The sequence below is a fragment of the Eulemur rufifrons genome, chromosome 1 (genome assembly GCF_041146395.1).
Source record: "Eulemur rufifrons isolate Redbay chromosome 1, OSU_ERuf_1, whole genome shotgun sequence".
Taxonomy (NCBI): Eukaryota; Metazoa; Chordata; class Mammalia; order Primates; family Lemuridae; genus Eulemur; species Eulemur rufifrons.
In genome coordinates this window covers 1,554,468-1,576,181 of record NC_090983.1, presented here as the reverse complement: position 1 = coordinate 1,576,181, position 21,714 = coordinate 1,554,468, and the positions used below count along the sequence as shown (strand labels likewise).

Here is a 21,714-nt window from a genome sequence, read left to right as displayed (position 1 = left end):
CTGGAAGTTACGTGACAGGTACTTCCAGCACACAGAGCTGAACAGACAGACATGAACTGAACCCCACAGGTGACACAGACGGAACGAGCCCTCGGCCTGCTGAGAGCAACCTGGGGAGCCCGTCCCACAGCCCAGCATCCCCTCCTCCTCCGCACCCGAGCTCAAAAGTGCCTGTGCCGGGCAAGGTACCGCGCGGATGCCTCGGTAACAGAAAAACCAACCCCCCTCTGCCCGGGCACGCCGGCCTCTCACTCCCGCTAACCGGTGAGGGGACGGCGAAGGCGCCAAGGCCGTAGCGCAGGGCGAGCGTCTGGGGCCGAGCCTGTTCCTACAGATCACGAGGCCAGGACAGCCACCAGCCAAGCAAGCCGTGCTTGTCACTCCTGAGCCCTCGATGATGCGTCCACAATCCCAGAGCCTGGTGCTCCTCACCTGCCTTACAGCAGCCTGAAACAACATACGTTCACAAACCTCGCTAAGGGTCTGGCTGGTCACGCAGGGCCCCCTTCCTGTCTCTGAAATCTCAGGTGAGAAGTTTCTTTCTCAGACAGGCCTGCCCTCCTGTCTTGGGCACGGCCGGGTTTCAGCTAACACGGGCGCTGACAGCCAGCCATCCGAGCTGTCGAGATGTGCTGAACAAAGGAATGGCCAAACGTCTGTTAAACTAAGCAACAGCTCACGCTTATTTATGATACATCCATAATCAAAGCAATGAGGATAAAAACATGTACTCTTAGGATCTGGGTCATAAACACTAACAAAACCAGAAAATATACATTCCCATGACATCGCTGTGGCTCCTAAAATCCCACGACACAGATATTTCGGGAGAGGCTGCCATGTCCTTTCTGTGTTCATCAGCGACATATGCAAAGGCAGGGAAGCATCACCACCCACCACCAGGGGCCAGAGAGACGAGCGAGCACAGGAGAAACTGCTCAGGTGAGACAGAGACGGGGAGAGCTGCTCCAACGACAGCCTTCATCGTGCCAAGTAAATCTGCTGTTTCAAACACTGGTATTAAAGCTAAATATTTCTCTCACTCAATTTTGATTTTATTATTTACTTATGTTCTAACAATATTATTGTCTGAGGTTGTTCATTATAAATAAATAGTATTTAACTGAATGACGGTTTAAACAAACAAGCCCAGGAAACCTAAAGTTGTTTCTTTTAGAAAATACTTTCTGAATTCTAAAACACAAATGACTTACGAACTTTAGATTATAATTTATTTGTTATAGGTTTCTTGAAATTTTGTGTAAAGTAGTTTTAGTCAAATTTTACAGTGAATTTCTGAGAGAGAACCTTAAGATTTGAGCCTATCACAAAGCTTAGTGTGATCTTGGACTATAACTTAAACATACAAAGCACATGCATGGAGTACTTCTGGTCCCTGTGCTTCTAAACGTGACACATGACCCTCAGTTCAAGTGGCTCCCACGAATCCGTCCAGCTTGAGCTGCCAGCGAGTTCACTTTAACAAGGAGCAGAGACTGCATCCTCAAAGACAAGAGCTGAAGTCGCAGCAATACCAAGTAGTGAGAACAAAACGCCTGAGGCCCAAACGCATCTGCGGGGGCTGCACGGTGAGCGGCCCTCCCCCGGGGGAAGCTGCAATCACGCGTTATCCTGCCGATGCTGCGGCTAAAAATTCTATTTGAGGATTTATGAGAAAGCTCTTCCTCAGTGATGTTTCCAAAGCAAGACGACCACGAGGAATTTTTGAAACTGAACGTCTCAGGTCAACTACATTCGTTTACGCTGTTTATCCGCATAGCCCTACGTGATCCCCTTAGCAAAGAGTCATAAAACTGCTGTTCTTCACCTCTGGTCTTGGAAATAGAGCAGCGAGACAGGTTGAAAGGAACCTGGAGTTGACCCTGTCTTTTCTACCACCTAGGAAAGAAAAGCTTATCACAAGCAGGCAGAGATTACAACCATCAATACTTATGGCTTAAAAAAAAAAAAAAAAAGGAAGAAAGAAAGGAAAAAAACCTTTTCAATTGAAAAAGAAAAAATTTCTTTCAAAATTACAAAATTTGCAATTTTATAGTTACGTTAAAATTTTAAACAAGAGCATGAGATTTTTAGATATCAAAAAGGGCTTAAGTTTTTAAAAAGTATGAGAAACACTACTAAATACCTTCAACAAAAGCATTATTCAATGAATCTGTGTTTAACTGGACTTGAGTGACAGTGGCCGATGACATTCCTTACACACAAACACAACGAGTAAACCCAGGGGCCAGAGAGTGACAAGCTACCGAGCGGGTGAAAACACTCTGCTTGTGCTTCCACAGAGAAGGAAGCAGGGGGGGGTGGGGAGGACAACGGCCTGGTGGCATTTCCCCCCCCCACCCCACGCCTCTCACTGACGCCAGTTACGAGGGTCCGCACAGACCGTTCACCCTTCACAAACCTTCTCTGCGAATGCACCCAGCACGTCCCGGCTACCTTTCCAGGTAAACACGAATGCTCACTTGCCACCTGAAGCACAAGTACTTCAGAACTTTAAAAATCTACACAAGACAAAGTACTGACAAAATAAGCAAGCCAAAAAACCCCACAAAAATCAAGCCCAAACGTCTCCTGTGGTTCTTGTTTATACACATCAGACGACAACACCCCAGACGACATCCTCAGCGCTGAACGAGAGGGAAAACTCCCTGGGCTGTGGGGACAAAGCGACTATTGGCAAAGAAGCTTCAGTCCCAAATGCCGGCGGGGCTCACCTCATCTCAGGGAGGAAGGTTTTCTTATAGGCATTCTCGATGTCCTGAAGGTAGGCAGCGGTGACCTTCATTTCGTGTGGCTAAACAAAAGCAGAAAAATCAAACTGGGAAACATTTAGACTTCGTTTCCTTTTGCCCGTGCGTGTGTAAGAGGTATCCACACTCAGTGAGTACCGTGTCCTCCAGTAACTCGTGCTGGGCATTGGAGGGACTCGGGGGTGACAGAAAAGGCCTCGGCATCAGTTGGAATCATTCTCATTCTACCACGGTGAACACCTGAGTCTGCCCAGGTGTGTCCACGGCGTGACCATCCTCCGTGGGCTCCAGGACGCATACTTAAAACAGGGCAACGAGGCAGCCCGTGCCACAGATGGCCCGTCTTCCCTGTCCCTTCGCGCCTGAGTGCAGGCACTGAGAGCCCACAGCAGGGGAGGCCGGCCTCTGCCTTCTGCCTTCTGGCCTCACCTCCCTCAACATATGAAGTGTGTTAAGCGGATTTCGGAAATTTAAAAATCCAACTGAGCAGCACGTTTCAGTAGCTAAAACTCCCCACACTTTAACACCAAAGGCTGCTGTGGGATCCTCTCCCCCTGCTTTATTTTCTGCTTTGCATCTACCTCTGCTGACGTGTCCTTATTTATTTCCCTATTACTACGGGTCCCCATTGAACAGGAGCTCTGGAGCGAGGACTCGACCACCCTGCTCGAGGACGTGCCCCCAGCTCCACCAGGGCCTGCGGCACAGTCAACGCCCAGGAAACGTCTGTGGGAGGTGGAGGGAGGAAGAAAGAAGCGATTAGGCCTGCTGTTCTGACTCACAAAACAATGAAAATATTCCAAAACTGCATTATGGTGACTTGAAAAACCTGGTAAATTTACTAAAAATCATTGAGTTTTACCCTTAAAATGGGTGAATTTCCTGTAGTATAAATTATACCTCACTAAAGCTGTTCAAGGAAAAAAAAAAAAAAATAATCTTTCAAAGAGTATTTCCCGAGTGCCTGTAATGCCAGCGCTGAGACCAGGCACGGGAAAGGGCCCCACGGGCACCTCTGCATCTTCACCACGGTCAAAAAAGGGGCTCTTTTCCCTCAGGAAAATACTGGAATGGGGAGTTTTATTTTTGGTAAGGACCTCGCATCAGGGCAGAGACAGTCTTTGTCAACCTCTGCATCCTCCTAGTGCCTAGGCAGTTGCCCTGCCTGTGTGAGGTGCTCGGTATCAGTGGAGGGAATGGAATTGGCAAAAGTAATAAATGAGTAACGTGATCTGAAATCTCTACATTAGCTGTGTTCCAAGTAAAATAAGACTAATGTAGACTGATTATAAAAGGAACTCTAGGGCCGGGCGCGGTGGCTCACGCCTGCAATCCTAGCACTCTGGGAGGCGGAGGCGGGTGGATCGCTTGAGGTCAGGGTTCGAGACCACGTCTCTACTAAAAATAGAAAGAAATTATCTGGCCAACTAAAAATATATATAGAAAAAACTAGCCGGGCATGGTGGCATATGCCTGTAGTCCAACCTACTTGGGAGGCTGAGGCAGAAGGATTGCTTGAGCCCAGGAGTTTGAAGTTGCTGTGAGCTAGGCTGATACCGCAGCACTCTAGCCTGGGCAACAGAGCGAGACTCTGTCTCAAAAAAAAAAGGAACTCTAGTATGTGGTATGTGTATTAGAAACATACAACATAAAAACACAACCATCTCAGAAATTTGACTTGTGAATACTAGATAAAATATTTAGTTACTGATAACTTTGCCTGTTTTCTTAGTGTTTAGAAATGGTTTTTGGATGTTCCCACCAGTTATTACAAAGGCTACAACAGAATCACAGACTACACTGAAAAATCAAAATAAGAACACATACTTATTATTGCCACAATGAATCTTTTATAAAATGTGGGCATTTCAGCTGGTGACAATATGCGTCTAAGACTTTACTTGGAAAAATAGAAAACTTGACAGCTCTATTCTGGACCTCAGAATTGTTTCTGAAATATATTTTTATCCCAGATAACAAAAGAATTCTGAATATATGCCTTCATTTTTCTCAATGTCAGCGTAATAAGCAAAGGTGACCAAAATTATCTCATTGAGAAACCATTAAACATTTTTACCTTGCAGTTCCCTCCTCTTGCCACTGGATGGAATGTTCTCAAAGTCTAAATTACACAACATACTCAAGAGCAAGCTCTCGATATACAAAAGGTACGGAGTAGCCACACACAGGGACAGACAGACGTCTCTCCCTGTTTACTGGGGTGGGGGGAGGGTGGAGACAGGTGGTCTCCTACAATCTTTTGGCAGCAGCAAAGGATAAATGGAGCTTGTTTTGCCCTGACAAGAACCTCCCATTCAGAAGGGTGTTTAAGGAACACGGACCAGCCCTCCGGCCCTGAGCGCGGGCACTGAATGAGGAACAAACAGGCACCCTGCACTTCATCGCAGGGTCAGAGATCACATTTTCTTCCAGTAAAAAATACCATAGCATTAAACAAGGACGAGCCACAGGGCAAAGATGGGCTTTGTTAATCTCTGTCTAGTCCATCACACCTGTGGGCCACAGGGTGACTTCAGAAGGCAGAGTTCTAGGCCACCTAATTAAGACTCAGCCAAAACTACACAGAGTAAATGGATGTATGTGGAGATCACTGCTCTACTAGTCCAGAATTGCTAAGTAGGAAAAAGGGGAAAAGGCACAATTTGAGTTAAACAGATGGGATATTAGAAATCGTTTTCAATTAGTAGGAAATGGTAGGACACGGAAACCCCACTGGAGAACAAAAGGGCAGAGGCAGGTCGGGGGCCTTCCCTACCCTCTCGAGAACAGCTGAGGTGACTCGGGGACAGCAGCGGGGCTGGGGGCACCGCGGGCAGCAGCTCCTCACAGGGGCAGCGCCAGGCCCAGCCCTGAGCCACCCCCTGCAGACGTCCCCTCTCTCCAGGGACCTGCTGTGCACATCACCCTCCCGGTGAGGACCATGAGGAATCCGTGTCCCATACAGACAGGACTTCCGAGTGCTGCCCCACACTGTTATCAAAATAACGGGACAGATAGAAAGATACTTGGCCCTCGATTGAAATGATTGAAATGCTGAGTTACATTTCCTTTCTTCTGAATGCGACTCTGGACCTCTGGAACAGGCACGTCGATGTAGATCACCACGTGGGGAGGCAGGTACTCGCAGATGGTGACCTTCTTCACCTCGTTGTAGTGGTCCACACCTGGCACAACAACAGAGAGGCACGCCTGTCACCCCACAGTCCCCACACAGGTCACTAAAGGTACACGAAATTCTCAGAGCCACGTACCAATCTGCAAATCACACAATGGTCACAGCTCTGACCGCTGACCACACACGTGGCAGGCGACTGTGCCCCGGGGCTGGGAGCATCTGCACACGGCACCTGTGTGGTCTGGCCTCCGCCCTCACCACCACTCCCCGGGCTTTCCCAAGACAGGCGTCCCCACTGGCAGAGCTGAGCCCCCAAACCGTCTCCTCAGGACTCAGCACAGATGATCAACTGCCTGCAGGCGTCGCCTGGGGCCTGGATCGGGGGCACCTCACACTCAAGACCCCAAGCGTGAGCCCCTCACAGCCTGGTGCCCCTGCGCATCCTTCCTCCCGGGTGACCCACTCACCAGGGCAGGCCCGCCGCTGCTCTCGCCCTGCGCCCCACAAGGCCGCCCGCCCAGGCCTGCCCAGCGCTCCTCCTCGGCAGCAGGGCCCTCCGCCCCGCAAAACCCCACTGGCACAGCTCCCACCCAGCTTCCTCCCAACTGGGCTCCTGCCCTCTGCACCGCCCTTCACCAAACCCTTCAGATGAAGCCAGGGAGTATTTTTAACTCCCATCTAACCACACTCCTGCCAGGCTTTAAATCCCCCCGTGCTTCCTCAGTACTCGCCGGACAACATCCTCTTCGTGCAGCCCCTACCTGCCCCCCCACACTGTTCTCCACAGCACCTGGCCCTCCCTGTGTGACGCTGGCAGCCTGCTGCCACCGCAAGGCCTCCACCGTCCCCGCACCTCCCTTGCCCGAAGGCCACTCATCGTGAAAGCTGTCCCCGACAGCATTGCCGTCTCCCAGCCAATCAGACATTTCTCCTGTGTGCTTCCGTAACACCCAGGAGTAACACGGAGGTGCTTTAAAGCACACTGCATTGCAGCTGGCCATCCACGGTGGCCCCCGACGGCCAGGACCGTGGGGGCCTTGTCCTGCATGTCTGCACATCCTTAGCACCCAAGGCACGGCCTGGCACACGGCCGGCACTCCTGAAACTCGAGCTGACCTCAACTGCTGCTCAGCCACGTCCAGGGAGCACGTGCCCCCTGGCCAGAAGCAAGGCTCCGACGGCTCTCTCTGGCCACAAGCACGCGGGGGACCATCCCTAAACACGGGGACACGTAAGCAGACCAAGAAAGCACAAACGCCTCGTGCTCAGGATCAGCACTTGACCACTCGGCTTGCTTCAGTCTTCCCACTCATTAACTGACAGCGCCTGCTCCGACCTCCCAGACTGCAGCTGACCACTGGCTCCAGCCCCCAGGACACAGACGGAAACGTCACCAGACCGACCGCAGGCCTGTGCGAAACACTGCCCCAACACGCCCTGGTTACAGACGCTCCAACCCCAGTGACTCCTCAAGGTCAGCCTGCTTCCAGCCAGGTTTTCATTCCCTGCCATTTGCCACTGGTCAGACCTTAGATCCCCCAACACAATGCCACCATCCCCAACACCTGAGAACAGCAACAAGTCAGCAAAAAGAAAGGACTCTGACACCGATGACACTTGCAATCGTGCAGGGACAGGCACAGGAAAAGTAAGACAGCCCAATTCCCTAAAAAGGCACACACTGGAAACCGGGGCATTCGGTACCACTACATCTGCAGGGCAAGGGAAGCAGCTCAGGTGCTGAGGGGGCGACCCAAGCCCCGGGGGGCTCTCGGGGAAGCCGTGAGCGCTGAGGGTTAAGCTGTGCGTGTGCGAGAGGCCCGGGCTCCACTCTGCCTGCACGGGGAGAGGTGACAGGGCAGAAACGCCTGTTTAGGAGAAAACAAAGGCGGAAGGAACCTCAGTCAGACCCCTTTTTCCTGTGGAAATTCCCTAGTAATGGCGTTCACCCATCTTTGTAACAGACACTCATAGACACACTGACCGCGAGGCGCGTCTGTCGCGGCCTCTGCGAAGGCGCACGCGGACGCCCATCTGCACGCGGACTCACACTGCTTCCGGATGAAGCCCTGGTTGTACATGGCCTCCAGGAAAACGAAGTCGCTGAAGATGGAGCGCTCCAGCACCACGCCTTGTCCTGTGCAAACACAGGTAAACAGAAAGCAAGAATCAGACAGGTAACAAAACACGGTAAACTAGCAATTTCATTTTAAAAAGAGGAAAAAGGCATTTACAATTCCATTTTACCAAATACGTTCAAGAGAACAAACATATCTATAACAGGAAAATCATTTTCAAAACTATAGTACCTTTTCGGTTTTTAGCAATATAACATGTTTCACTCAGCCAGCTATAAGAAAAGCATCCAGTTAATACAACAAATGCTTCTCTTTTAAACAATCTATCCCACCCTGAGGTGCCCACCCCAGTCCTGCTCCAGCCTGACACTCCGGTCAGGTCTACTGAGGCTGGTCACGTCCCCAACCTTGCCTGCACCCACGCCCAGCCTCACTCGCGGGCAACTGTCACCACAGCCCCCTGCGGACACCTGCACAGCTCAGGGCACTAGTCCCAGCTTCCCGGCCCATCTCCCTGCAGTCAGCCCCGCTGTGTCTGGGCAGAGGCCTTTCCAAACCTTCCCCGCTAAAAGAACAGGCCCCAGCCCACCCCACGGCCCCTCATCAGAGCCCCCTCACTCACTCAGGACCTGGTGTACTTGTTTCCACGATGAGTCTCTGTCCCCCGCTAAAATATAAGCTTCCCTCCCTGTGGCATCCCTAGCTCCAAGCACGGGCTTGGCACACAGCAGGCACGCACCAAATATTTAATAAATAAGTTAATGTAGTACAAAAGGAAACAAGTTTCTATTTAATAAGTAAAAGGTTTGTTTTTAATTTTAAGAAATAGCCAGGAGGTAGGGCTGAAGCGTGCTTCAAAGAACCTGGAGAAGCCCGATGTCGGCGTGACGTCCACACTCTGCGTCAGTTCCTATGAGTTGGGTCCTGGTACAGAACCTCAGAAGGTAGACGGCACGCCACATTTTTTTCTTACGAGTAACACTAACCAAAATCAGGACTTACAGTCATGTAAGAAAAAAGAATCACTAATAAAATGATGAAAAAGCAAGACAATAACCAGACCCTCTGAAGCGGTCTGGGTGAGAGCATTACGGTGCGTTTCATGGACATATACTGTGCATGTGGGAACCTAAAGCAGCACAAGGCAGGCGCTCCCCACAGCTCTGGGAACCAACCCCATCGGTCACGCAGGCCGCGGTTAAAAATGCATTTCTTACAGCTCGGACCCAACGAAGCCAACTCTCTAGTGCAGCTGAGCTTCTGCGCACTGAGGTTCTGAGAACCACCCAGTCGCCCTCTCTCCTACACACGTACATGCGACGTGCTTCTACCTGTGAATTCAGAAGCGCCATGGCACGGTAGCCTTGACCAACAATCGGCAGTGTGTCTGTTGTCCAATTCTCAGGGTGTCCGGGGACTGGGCCCAAGCTTAACACCAGCTGCTGTTTCCCTGGACGGTGAATCGGCCCCTGGCGGGATCTGCCCTCATTCTGCACATGCACAACCTACACTCCTGTCCCGTCTGCCCACCCTCCCTTCATCTCCAACTTCGTTTCCTGATCCCTGTGGCCCATCTCCCAGGCTCTGGACCTTGCTTGACCTAACACACAGCCCTTGTCCATTTCTTCCCTGCTTTGGGTAACTTCGGACACAGCCCCCTTACTGCAAAGCCAGTGACACCCTGTGTGTCCCGCCTCCCCCTCCTCATGCCATCTTCTCAAGCTTTAACTTCCACTGTGTGGCTCTGTGAATTCCAGCCCATCTCTGGGCCCTCCAAGACAACCCTATTTTGCTGTCATCCACATTTCTGTATGACTCACACTCCATCTTCACAAGCGTGATTCCACTTCCTCCTGGCAGCTTACGTGTTCTTTCCTCCATCATTTTGACAGATTTCATTTATGTCCTTAAAGCACTAGCATGAAAATTCCATACAATCCATAAATCTCACTCGAGTACACAACAATAAAATAATATTAAGTTAATTTTATTCTGATGCAACAGTAACATGGATCTCAGGGAACTTATAATCTTATTGAAAAGATAGAACTTACCTCATTAACTACCCCTAAAGAAAAGCTATACTTAGTGACAATTTACAATGGCTGAATTCTAGAACAGAGTTCAAGTACAGAACGTGTCCAGCAGCTACCCGACCGATGACACCCACCTGTGCTTAGCAAGTGTTCCAAGGCGTCCGCATACTGTAGGAGGCGACTGGCATACAACCAGGACTGCAGGCGGTAACTGTTGCCATCGTTACTCTTCGGATCATCATAAAATTTCTCCAAACTACAGTTGCCACTGAACTCTACGTCAAGGGGCTTTCCATCTCCTGTAGTGCTGTCCGCATAATGTATCCCTGCTTCGGGGAAGTGCTTTAAGCCTGAGAAGAGAAATGACTGGCTGAGGCCTTGCGTGGACCACTCCCTCCCGTCAGCAAGCATCAGCAAGACAGACAGCCCATCTGAATTTCATCACCAGGGATGGTCCCTGGAGACCTGGGGAAAGCTACCCTCGCACCTGTGCTTCATGGCGTATAAAGGGAACGCATGATATACCAAAGACAACATGCCTGAGCACACGTGTAAGATACACATGTGAGCTAAAGCACTGCACTGTGCACTGAATTCCTGCTAAACGCACAGCTTCCCACGACCACAGGAGCTCCTCCATGCACATGGGCAGCTCTACAGTGGACAAACATCTGCACGAGCAGGCGAGAAGCAGGCCTCTAATCGCGGACTTGCCACTGACCAGCTGTGCCGTCAGCTTACCCTACTGAGTCTACACATCTGAAAATGAGCGCAACAGTAGGGACGCTGTCAGTCTCAGACGCTGTCGCAAAGTTCAAATACAACAGTTTATTGGATGTGTCCTGCTTACACTATCAAGATAAAATTCCAACTTACACTGACAACTAGAGCAGATTTTTTAAAGATTTTTCAAATCTGAAAGATTAAAAGCAGCTTTTTCAATAAACAAAAATGTAAACTACCCACCTCAAGCTCAATTCTACCTAGTCAATATTAAAGTCAAGTCAAAGTGAGATAAGCAACCATACATCTGAGAAAAAGACGCCATTCTGCAAAACATAAATTCATACCTAGTTTCTCTGCTATTTCTTTTGCAAGCTTGCCTTTTCCAGAACATATGTTGCCATCTACCGTTATCACCTTGCTGTATTCTGTCAGTTTTTTGGTGGTGGTTTCACCAAGCGTGAACGCCAAAGGTCCATACCGCAGCTTGCACGGTTCGCTGGTGTGAATTCTTCCCTAAAGCACACAACACACAACAGGGCAACATGACCATTCTAGTTACTACAGGCTTTAGTAACTATTAGGCAAAAAAACCAAAAAGTCCTTGGCAACGTAAGTGTCAACATCTACATCTTTATTACCTATAGTTTAACTATCTGTCCTCCCTCCCGCCCCCCAGCCGCACAAGGTCCATAAGGGCTCGCGCCCGCCGCCCTCACCACGCGCTGGGCGCCGGTCGCCAGGACACGCGCGGACGTGGACGCCGCGGCCACTCTCAGAAGCCTCAAGGCCATAGCTGCACCGTCCGCTCCGGCTCAAAGACGCGAACGGATGAGGTCGCGACGGGGTCCTCTCCTACTGTCGGCGCGCCGCCGTGACGTCACGGCAGGGTGCCCGCGGCGCCTGTCGAGAGGCTACCCAGCGGCGCGGGGCGCGCCGAGCCTGCGCGGGCAGCCCGGGAGAGCGCGGTTCCAGCCCGGGTTGTGCGGGCGATCGGGGGCTGCGAGAGCGCGTGGGCGCGGGGCCGCTGCCTGGGTCCTGAGTCGGTGCGGGTGCGGGTGCGGGTGCGGGTGCGGGTGCGGGTGCGGGTGCGGGTGCGGGTGCGGGTGCGCGGCAGAGCCCGCCCCGGGGCTCGGAGTTGCGCCGCCACTCGTGCCAAGGCTGGGGCCGCCGCACCCAGACTGCCCAGGCGGGTGTGGACGTCGGGGCGCCCCAGCGGGAAGGCCCCGGACGGGCCGGGCTGGGGAAGGGAGGCCCGGCGGGGAGCGGGGAAGGAGGGGAGGCCCGGGCCGGGAGCCGGAGGGATGGGAGTGGGGAGGAGAAAGACTAACAGATTTTGTTTCCATCAGACTCTCTCTTCCCCCTTTAAATTTAGCTAAAGGAAGCCCTCCACACAGAGAGAAAACGACACGGGAAGGCAGGGCACTTCAGAAGGAAGAACAATAGAATGGATAAAATAGGAGAAAATATAATAAACTATCCTTTGCCTCCTGAGTTTTTAAAAATCACATTTGGTGATTGAAGCAAAAATTATGACACAAAAGTTTTCAACAAAATGTTAGCAAATGGAATCCAGCAATACATAAAATAATAATATGCCAGAACCAAATGTGATTTATTTAAAAGATCCGAGGTTAATCGGGTATTTGAAAATCAACCGGTGTAATCCACCTTATCAACAGGCTGAAGAAGAAAAATCAATGATTTAGAGCACCTGATGCAGAAAGGCATTGGACAAAATCAAACACTCGTTTGTGATCAAAACAAAACACCTCTCAGCAGCAAAGACTAAGGAGGAACTGCTTCAACTTGACAAAGCATATCTACAAAACAGCTGACATCATACCTGATGGTAAAAGACGGAGTACTTTCCTCCTAAGTAGAAAACAAGGAAAGGATGTCTGCTCTCCTCACTCTTGCACACCAGAGCACGGGAAGTTCTAACTTATGCAATAAAGCAAAATAAATATAAAATGCAGACAGATTGGAAAGGAAGAAATAAAACTGTATTTGTAGATGACATGATTGTTTACATAGAAAACTCAAAGGAATCTACAAAAAACTCCTAAAACTAATAAATGAGTTCAGCAAGGTTGTAGGATACAAGGTCAACACACAAAAATCAACTGCATCCTACGTACTAACAACAAACAGGTGGAAACTGAAATAAATCATGGAATTTACAATTGCTCCAAAAGAAAACACAATACTTAGGTTCAGATCTAGCAACGCATGACAGAATCTGTTTGCTAAACAGTACCAAACACCAATGAAAGAAGTCAAAGGCCTCAGTAACTGGAGAGACTTACTGTGTTCAGAGATTGAAAAACTCCACAGAGTAACATTGTCATTTCTTCCCAAATCAATCGGTAGGTTTAGTGGAATTCCTATCAAAATCTCAGCAAGGTTTTTTGTAGACGTAGGCTTATCATAAAGTTTATATGGAAATGTAAAGGCTCTAAAATAACCACAATAATTTTGAAACAGAAGACTAACGCGGGATGAATCAGTCTTCCAATGTTAAGGTTTCCTATATAACGATGTCAATCCACATCATTGGCATTGATGGAGGGTGTGGTATTGCTGAACACATGCATCAATGAAGCAGAACAGAGGATACAGAAATAAACCAACACACATTCTCAATTTATACAGTTTGGTATCTTATACTGTGTTTTTATTTATCTTTCCTATGTTTAGATATGTTTAGATACACAAATATTTACCATTGTGTCATAGTTGCCTACAGTATTCAGTACGGTATCCTGCTGTACGGGTGTGTAACCTGGGAGCAGTAGGCTGTAGCATCAAGGTTTGTGTAAATGCACTCTATGATATTTGCACAACCCCCTCCGTCACGGGAGGAACTCAACGAGGTGCCCTTGCAACCAAGCAGGGCGGATAAATTGGAAAACATTTGTAAGAATTACAAGGGTTGGTCAGGAGATGGAGCTACTGGAATTCTCGGATACAGCCAGTGGGAATGAAAACTGGTGCGCTCACTCTAGAAAACATCTTTTCAGTTTCTGCTAAACCTGACCATACACATACATTACCTTGCGGTGATTATGCTGGTATAGCCACGTGCACATAGGCCCAGCCCACAAAACTGTGTGCATATCAATCAAAAGACATGAACCAGAACACTTATAGCAGTGTTATCCATAATAGAGAGTAGCCGTCTACTGTCCACAGCAATAAAACGCATAAATGCATTGTGAAATATGCAAGTATCACACAGCAGTGAGAAGGCACGAACTACTGCTACCTGCAAACCCATCAGGGACTCCCCCAGGCATCATGGTGCGTGAAAGAAGCTGAATGGAGTGGATAAATACTCCACGAGTGCAGTCATAAAACCCTCAAAAACACCAGTGCCAGCATCTGGCGTTGGAAGTCCGGGGCTGGGACAGTGATGGGGCGACTCCTGAGGGAAGCTTCTCACTCTGGCCTGAGAGCTGCCTATGTGGGTCGGTTCTTTTGTGAAAACACATGCAGAAGAAGGCTCGTTACTGTGCAGTTTTGTGGTTTGTTAAATTTCGTTTAAAAATTAAAGAAAGTGCCATGTGTGATGTTGTTTTATCACCACAAACTACATTCTGCATCACTTCATGGTCCTACTTTGAAGCTCGACCCCAGCCCAAGGCCTTTCTCAAGGCATCCTTAAATTCCTTGTTCCTCAGACAGTAGATCAGGGGGTTCAGGATGGGGGTGAAGACAGTGTACACAGCAGAGATGAGCTTGTTGGAGCTCCGGGAATCGATGGCCTGGGGCCGGACATACATGAAGATCATGGCCGTGTAGAAGATGGTGACCACAGTGAGGTGAGAGGCGCAGGTGGAGAAGGCTCTCCACCGGCCGGTGGCCGAGGGGATGCGCAGCACAGCCAGGGTGATGTGCCCGTAGGACAGCACGGTGGCCAGGAGAGGGAACACCAGGATGATGAAGGCCAGGATGAAATCCACCAGCTCTGCCGTGGAGAAGTCCGTGCAGGCCAGCTTGAGGATGGGGGAAATGTCACAGAAGAAGTGGTTCAGGACATTGGAGCCACAGAATGTGGCGCTGGAGATAAAGTAGACCTTGATCACAGAGATGGTGAAGCCGCTCACAAAGGAGAAGACCACCAGCTGGACGCACAGCCCCGTGGTCATGATGACGTGGTAGCGCAGGGGGTGGCAGATGGCCACGTAGCGGTCGTAGGCCATGGAGGCCAGGAGCACACACTCCGTGCACACCAGCGAGCTGAAGAAGTAGAGCTGCGTCATACACCCGACGAAAGAGATACGTTTCCGCTGCAGGAGGAAGCCGTCCAGCATCTTGGGCATGATGTCACACACATACCAGATCTCCAAGGATGATAGAGCGCCCAGAAAGTAGTACATGGGCCTGTGGAGGGAGGCGCTGCCCCAGACGGTGAGGATGATGGCCAGGTTCTCCACCAGGACAAAGAGGTAGGTGAGCAGGAAGAGGAGGAAGAGCACATACTGCAGCTCGGGCGCCGTGGAGAAGCCCACCAGCACGAACGTGCTGACCTTGGTGACATTCTCCCCCCTCATCCTCTGTGCTGGGGAGCCGGGGCCTGCAAGACATCAAAGAGCAAGAGCAAAGAGCAGCTGGGCAGGAGAGAAAGTGGAGCTGGACCTCGGGGTGAGTTGTGCCCAGAGATGGGGACAGCAGGGGAGAACAGTGACTGTTTCCTCTCCAGGCATTAAGTGGAAAGTGCTGCTTGCGTCAGGCGGGAGGGAGGAAGAGAGGACACAGCCGCTCAGGCGCAGTGAGGGAGGCTGTCCGCAGGGCCCATGGGAGTAGCTCGCCCAGCACGGGTCTCTCTGCTCTGCTGTGGGTGTGGGGCCGGATTTTACACAAGCCTGGGTCCCCAGCCACCCCAGCGTCTGCTCCCACCACCACCTCAGGCACGCGAATCATGACAACACTATTTAATTTAATTTTTCCCTTGGAAGTCAGAGATGGCAAGGCTGGCATTTGACCTCTGCAGGGCCAGGGCGTGCCACAGCCTGGACAGGTCTCTATGGGGAAGGCGCACGGGTGTCAGCCAGGCCATGGGCGCCTCCTCCCGGGGGGGACCTGGGGCCGCGCTGCTCTGCCAGTGAGGGAGGGCTTGCACCTCTGTGTGGCCGCTGCTCCCACCCGGCCCAAGCCAACATGCGCACAGACACGGTCACACGCACACTCATGCACATGCTCACACACCCTTACACACATGTCCAAGCACACACGCACGTGCACACACGCATACACACCCTGACATATCCTTACATGTGCAGACATATACACCCCACACACTCATGCACATACATGTGTGCACTCACACACACATGCACACACCAAACACTCATGCACACACGCAGACATACACACAGCTCACCCACCATCACACACATGGGCAAACACACGTGCACACTCACACAGAGACATCGCTGCCTTTCCAGCTAAAGAAGACCACAGGGGTGGCTGCAAAGTCAGCTGGAGCATGGGGAAACTGAGGCCCGGAAGGCCCGGGACACTACTGGAACAGAGCCACAGCGGGAGAGCGAGCCCGAGAGCCGGGACGGCAGGTCTTGGGAGCCGCGGAGTGACGGGCACAGCGGTGGGAGGAGACAGGCACGGGCGGCCGAGCGCATCACGGGGCTTCACGGGAGTGAGGGCAGGTCAGGACGGGCTGCAGGGCGGAGCGGGGAGATCTCTGAAGTGAGACCCTCACCCTGTTGGTAGGTGGGCTGGGCCGCGGAGCAGACAGGAGTCCTGGTCTGGAAAATGCAAAAACGAGCCCAAAGATGTGGCAGGGACCACCTGAATGCCCTGGCTGGAGAGAGTTTCCGCGAGAACACGCTGCCAAAGGGAACCCAGATAAAACAAAGAGAGAAACACGAAGGAAACGACGTCTCGGCATCACCTTGCTGGAGTGACATCTCCCGGGAGCTCCTGCAGCCGGGCGCACCCCGGGGGCCGGGGTCGGGGTCCAGGCAGCACCCACGGAGACAGGCAGGGTGCTCTGGGCAGGGCGAGACCCACAGCTCAAGTCCAGGGCGTGTCCCAGTCCGGGATGATGGGGCCTCGAGATCCTGCATGGTGTGGACACAGAGCGCCCAGGGTAGCGCTGGGAGGTGCCCGCCAGTCAGGGCCGGCGCCGCGGTACAGTCGTGGCTACCAGCCAACTGGGACAGAACTCGACTGGGCTGGACAGCCAGGAGAGCAGAGGGGCCCTGAGATTAGAGGGGCCCTGGGGACGGGACTGCAGGCTCTCAGAGCCAGGCCCACAGGAGGGGACAGAGAGAGGCACCGGGTGGCTGTTTTCACTGGGTGGTTTGGGCAGGCGGATGGCGACTTCGGCCAGCTCACAGCTGGAAGGGGGCACCCACCCATGCTAAGGCCACTGTACCGGAGGTGGGTCTGGCAGCCAGCAGGGGAGGGCTGAGCTGGGACAGAGATGTGTCCATTTCCCACAAACTACCCAGAGCCACACTGGCCTGAGTACAGGATTGAGGCCACCAGGGGCTTCTCACGGAGCCACCCTCACGGCAGGGCCACGGGGACTTGCCCTGGGCTGTGAGCAGATGGCTTCTTCCCCACCCCGGCCTCTGGCCTCTGGCCCTGTGGCCCCCCCGCCCACCGCCCGGTGCACTCCCAGGCTCCAGCCACACACCTCACCACCTCCCAGGCTCCAGCCACACACCTCACCAACCCGGCGAAGCGTCCTCAGGCCGGTTCTGGCCACCACCTGGGCACCCAGACCTGCCAGTCTCCTGCCGTCCCTAGAATGACCCGGGCCAGTCACTCAAGCTCCCGGGGTCTACGTGTCTCTGTCCCAGACACACAACCCGCAGCACACGCCTGGCCGCCAGGCTGAGGGTGAAATGGACACTAGCGCTTCAAGTGGGGCCTTGGCACGGTGGGCACTCAAGCCACGTGGGCTGTGACCGAGACGAGGCGTCCCAGTGACACGCCCGTGCTGGCCCGTGGAGGGGCCCGGAGGAAGGGTGCAGCAGCAGCAGCGGGGAACTCAGGGAAGCTCATTCTAGCAGACGCTCCTGTGGGCACTTGGAGCAGTTCCAGCGGCAGCATTTTGACTTGGACGGGACAATCCGCGAACACCTGGGCGCCCGCAGACGTGAGCAGTCGAGACCTCTGAGAACGGAGTCGCCCAGGAAGGCACTGACAGGGACGCCCCAGACCCCGGAATTTCTGCCTTCCCTTCCCGGTGGCTCAGTCTGGGCGGAGCCCCTCCCTGCCAGGGTCTCTGGCGTGCAGAGCGACTTTCCTGAGACTGACTCAGAGTTCGCGAGTTTCCTGCATCCTTCTTGCTGGTGGGTCCCCAAATCCGATGGCCAGTGTCCTTATTAGAGACAGAAAAGGTCACCTAGAGACACAGGGGAACAGACCACGAGAAGACCAGGGCAGAGAGTGGAGCGATGTGGCCACAAGCCAAGGACCCCGAGAGCCCCCAGAAGCCGGAGGAGGCGGGAAGGACCCTCCCCAGAGGTTAGGAGTGAACGTGGCCCTGCCGGCATCTGGATTTTCACCTTGTGGCCTCCAGAACTGTGACAGAGCCAATTGCTTTTGTCAGAAGCCCCGCCCTGAGATCTGCAGCAGCCCCAGGACGCTGGCACGGGGAGCGGGGGGTGAAGAGCAAAGAGCCCACCGGGTCCTGGCCCGGGACCCTGGAAGGACGAGAGCAGGAGAGGCCCGTGGGTGCCAGGAGTCCCTCGCTGGGGGGCGTGTGGCGGGCGCTTGCTGGACAGCCTCAGGGTGACATAGGGCGGCCGGCTATACAAGTCTGCAGTTGATGGAAGAGTTCTGGGGAGAAAGAATCTTCTAGAAAGGAATTGCCCAGCGACAGGTTTGCCCCCGAGGCATGTCTGTACACCCCCTGCTAAGGGTGAGCACTGTGTAAGGATCCACTGGTGACAGCCCTTCCCTGTCTTCAAATGCCAGCCTGCCATCCAGAGTTGGGGACCAGCTTCGAGAGCGCTTGCTGTGCACCCCAGGATCTCGGCTAAAACCCCCCACCCGCGTTAAAGCAAACGCAGCGACAGCTCCTGCCGTCAGAGGGGTCTCGGGTCCCATCCTGAGTGGTGCCTCTCTCGACACCGCCGGGGTGGCTGTGTCCTCTCCCCAGCTGAGTGGCCACAGGGGCTTTAACGTCCACAAGAAGGGACCCCTGGAGTGCCCAGGAGTCCTAGGAAGGCCAGCGGCCCCCGCCTGTGGACTGGCTTTGGCTGAGGGTCTCTGGGTCTCGTGTTTTTCCCCCAGGACAGCAGAGGCCCCTACAGATCTGTGCTGGTTATGTGGATAGTGGGGAGTGATCATTAATGAGTTGGCCACTTCAGTAAAAATCGCGTTTATTTATTCATTGAGGGCCCCTTACAGCACGCTCTCTGTCACCTGAACTTTAGACGATGGCTGTACTTTCTTTTAAATAAACTTTTTATTTTGGAATAATTTCAGACTTACAGAAAAGTTGAAAAGAGAGAGAGTCCTTGCAGCCCGGCCATCCAGCCTCCCTCAGGAACACCTTGGTGACCTTAGAACGCTTCTACGAACTAAACTCCAGTTGTGCTGGCTTTCGTCTGTTTTTCCTCTAACGTCCTTCCTCTGTTCCTGGGTCCCACGCTGCCTTGGGAACGGCTGGTTTTTTAAACTTGGTGGCACCTCCCTGGTTTCTGTGCCAGGGGGATTCGACAGGGAGCCAGGGCTGTCTCATTGCAAACAGTTCTCCACGGTGCTAAACAGAGTGTCTGCCCCGTCCACACATTCAAATCAGGTACTTTAACAAAACCCGAGGAAATGAAGATTTCCTTCCCTCAGGGTGGATGTGTCTGGGGGCTGGAGAGGGGGCTCAGTGGCTTCTCCCGCAGCTCTGCACCCGCCACCAGCCTGCAGCCGTTTGCTCCCACCCTGCCCGGGCACCCGGCAGAACCGCCCAGAACTGGACCTTCGCCATGACGAGGGAGCAGCTGTCCTCTGCTCTGCTCAGCCCACCTGGCACTGCTGACCAGGCTGGGTGCGATGTCAGACACCAGGGTGCAGCTCAGTCCCCGTAAGTCTGCACTCACACGGCACAGGTGCGAGCTCACACGGCACGCACAGGTGTGTACTCACACAGTACCCATAGATACATACTCAGCACAGTACCCATAGATGCATACATGGTACCCCTAGATGCATACTGACACAGTACCCATAGATGTGTACTCAGTACAGTACCCATAGACGCATACTCACACAGTACCTATAGACGCATACTCACACAGTACCCATAGACGCATACTCACACAGTACCCATAGATGCATACTCAGCACAGTACCCATAGATGTGTACTCAGCACAGTACTGTACTCAAAGATATGAGGGCCATTTATGGAGCACCCAGAGCCATCGTGCTGGGTGCTGGGATCCGACTGTACAGGGTAGTGCCTGCCCTAAACTGAGTGTGAGGGGCACGTGTAGTGGGGGGTGTTGATCACATTTATCTACACACAGCCCTACCTCCACGCAAGGTGTACAACGCACCCTAAAGTCTCAGCAAAATGAGCCCATCGTCACCATGGAAAGTCCAGGGTCCTACCTGGGGGTCTGGACGCCTCACCATGATCCAATGGCTGCAGCTGCCCCAGGAGCGAGGAGCAGCTTCTCCTGGCGTCCAGTGGCTCCCGGGCTGGCCACAGTCGCTAGATGAGCCTCGAACATGCTCTTGAGGAGTGGCCACCAGGGCACCTGGAGGAGCAGCTTTTCCTGCTGGAGCACAGGGACCCCGGGGTCCAATTACCTGCCCCGCTGGCAGAGCTGCCCGTGCTACCAATTAGCTGCGGGCCTCTGGGGCTGGTGGCCCTGCCAGCCCAGGGGCCAGCAGAGTCCATTTGGGTCCTGCGTCCCGCCCTGTGGCCGTCTCCTGCACACCCACCTGGGAGCTGCGCCCTGGGCCCGGGCCCTGGCAGCTGCGCACCAGGGAAGCAACTCTTGGCCACAAAGCAGCCCGCTCTGGCCTCCCCCAACCCCCACCCTTCCTCTGCTGACCACCCATCTACTCTCTCCCTTCATGAGATCCACTGTTTTAGCTCCCACATATTTGTATTTCTGTGCTTGGCCTATTTCCCTTAACATGGCGACCTCCAGTGCCATCCATATTGTTGCAAATGATAATGATTCCGTTCTCTTTTATGGCTGAATGATATTCATGGTGCATACGTGCCACATTTTCTTTATCCATTCGTCCATTGCTGGGCACTTGGGTGGATTCCGTATTTTGGCTACTGGGGGTAGTGCTGTGATAAACATGGGCATGCAGGAATCTCTTCCGTATATTGATTTTCTTTCTTCTGGACATATCCACAGTAGTGGAATTGCTGGATCATGTGGTAGTTCTATGTTTAGTTTTTTGAGGAACCTACACACTGTTCTCCATAGTAACTGTACTAATTTACATTCCCACCAACAGTGCATGAGGGTTCCCCTTTCCCCACATCTTTGCCAGCATCTGTTATTCCCTGCCTTTCTGATGAAAGCCAATTTACCTGGGGTGAGATGATATCCCAGTGTAGTTTTGATTTGCATTTCTGTGATGACTCGTGATGTTGAGCATTTTTTCATATACCTGTTGGCCGTTGGTATGTCTTCTTTTGAGAAATATCTGTTGATATCTTTTGCTCATTTTTAATTGGATTATTTGTTTCAGCTTCTAGTATAGTCTGGTCATTAATCCTTTATCAGATGGATAGGGTGCAAATATTGTCTCCCATTCTGTGGGTTGTCTCTTCACTTTGTTGATTGTTTCCTTTGCTGTGCAGAAGCTTTTTAGCTTGATGTAATCTCATTTGTCTATTTGTGCTTTGGTTCCCTGAGCTCTTGAGGTTTTACACACAAAAAAATCCTTGCCCAGACCAATATCCTGGAGCAATTCCCAAATGTTTGCTTCTGGTAGTTCTATAGTTTCAGGTCTTAGATTTAATCCC

General features: G+C 52.4%; 2 protein-coding genes across 2 annotated transcripts in view; both read right to left on the bottom strand.

Moving 5' to 3' along the window:
- The window catches only part of NDUFA10 (NADH:ubiquinone oxidoreductase subunit A10), a 45,368-nt gene extending 33,801 nt beyond the window's left edge, over nt 1-11,567 (bottom strand). Inside the window, exons 1-6 of the mRNA XM_069465496.1 lie at nt 11,464-11,567; nt 11,092-11,260; nt 10,156-10,371; nt 7,958-8,044; nt 5,835-5,956; nt 2,736-2,815 (exon numbers count right to left, since the gene is read on the bottom strand). Coding sequence (XP_069321597.1) covers nt 2,736-2,815; nt 5,835-5,956; nt 7,958-8,044; nt 10,156-10,371; nt 11,092-11,260; nt 11,464-11,538 — 749 coding nt within the window. The 5' untranslated portion in view covers nt 11,539-11,567. The remainder of the gene's footprint in view (nt 1-2,735; nt 2,816-5,834; nt 5,957-7,957; nt 8,045-10,155; nt 10,372-11,091; nt 11,261-11,463) is intronic.
- A 2,794-nt stretch (nt 11,568-14,361) lies between these two features.
- Nucleotides 14,362-15,300, bottom strand: LOC138381311 (olfactory receptor 6B2). Its single transcript, XM_069465481.1, has one exon. It carries the CDS (start codon nt 15,298-15,300, stop codon nt 14,362-14,364), a length of 939 nt encoding a protein of 312 aa, XP_069321582.1.
- Nucleotides 15,301-21,714: the final 6,414 nt, after the last annotated feature.